At 32.1% G+C, this 1434-nt stretch overlaps 1 protein-coding gene across 1 annotated transcript in view; it reads left to right on the plus strand.

Moving 5' to 3' along the window:
- Positions 1-979, plus strand: part of mdkb (midkine b) — an 11879-nt gene extending 10900 nt beyond the window's left edge. The window contains exon 5 of the mRNA XM_039807752.1: positions 431-979. Within this exon, the coding sequence (XP_039663686.1) occupies positions 431-450 (20 nt within the window). The 3' untranslated portion in view covers positions 451-979. The remainder of the gene's footprint in view (positions 1-430) is intronic.
- The last annotated feature ends 455 nt before the right edge of the window (positions 980-1434 follow it).

A 1434-nucleotide genomic window follows, 5' to 3' on the forward strand; every position in this document is an offset into this window, starting at 1 on the left:
TGCTGTGTTGTCATACGTCATACGATGTCACTTTTTTAGACTGTGTGTGTGTCTGTGTGTGTGTGTGTGTGTGTGTGTGTGTGTGTGTGTGTGTGTTTGGAAGAAGTATTCAGATAATTTACTGCTTTAAAGTCTTTAAGTATCATCAGGAAAATGTAGTTAAACTATCCTCCTATTGTGGAAAGTGTAAAGGATCCAAACAGTTGTGTGTTAAATGGTTTATACACACACACACACACACACACACACACACACACATACACACACACACACACACACACAGAGAGACAGTTGTGTGTTTAATGGTCTAATCATGTCAGCTAGACTACATATGATACATATGATAAGTATTAAGATCAGTGGATTGTAACTGATCGGTTGATTTGAGATTATTGGTTGGTTATTGATCCCTTTTCTTCTCGTCTCCAAGGGGACAAGAAGTCGATCTGAAGGACGAAGAGAAGATGCTGAGCAATCGTCTTCATCGAACACAAACGACCCGAAAAACTCGTCCAAAACACACCAACCTTTGACTGTATTCTGATTTGATGTTGTTTTGTTCTTTTGGATTAAAGCTGTCCCAGAATCCTCCACTAGATAATAATAATAATAATAATAATAATAATGATAATAATAATAATGATACTTCTGTCCCTCGTAGCTTATAGTTTGTTTTAACAGTACATTTAGTCTTAAAAGCTTTTTTAAAAGTAGCTAAAGTTGTTGTTCTGATTGGCTGTGAAAACTCTCCGGATGATCCAGACTTTAAACGTTGGATTATAAAGAGTTCTGTTTTTACTCTTTTTCAGAACCTCCTTTAAAAACTGTATGAAAAAAATAAATTAGGAATTGGATGAATCTGTAATGGAAAAAATAAAAATCCTCTATGAAATCTATTTTTTGAACTATAGATTATTGACGTTGCAAGATGAAACTTGTATAAATGAACAAAATAAATACTGTACGTTGTTTTGGTGAAGAGTTTGGTCTGTTCTTTGGGTAAATGTTAACAGAAATATCATAACATGTCTGTTAAAGAACCATTATGACTACTACAATATGACTTTTTTTTAACATACTATACTATGACTTTCTTTACATACTATACTATGAATATTTTTGACACTGGCATACTATACTATGACTTTTTAACATTTTCGACATACTATACTATGACTTTTAATGACTTTTTCGACATACTATACTATGACTTTTTATAACTTTTTGACATACTATACTATGACTTTTTTTTGTGACGTTTTCGACATACTATATTAGGACTTTTAAGGACTTTTTCGACATACTATACGACTTTTGATGACTTTTTTCGACATGCTATCCATTACATTTTTATGACTTATTTCCACACATTATAGAATGACTTTTTATGACAACTACTTAAATGAAGCACAGAAACATTTATATCACATGAAG

This window comes from Perca fluviatilis, chromosome 8 (assembly GCF_010015445.1).
Source record: "Perca fluviatilis chromosome 8, GENO_Pfluv_1.0, whole genome shotgun sequence".
Taxonomy (NCBI): domain Eukaryota; kingdom Metazoa; phylum Chordata; class Actinopteri; order Perciformes; family Percidae; genus Perca; species Perca fluviatilis.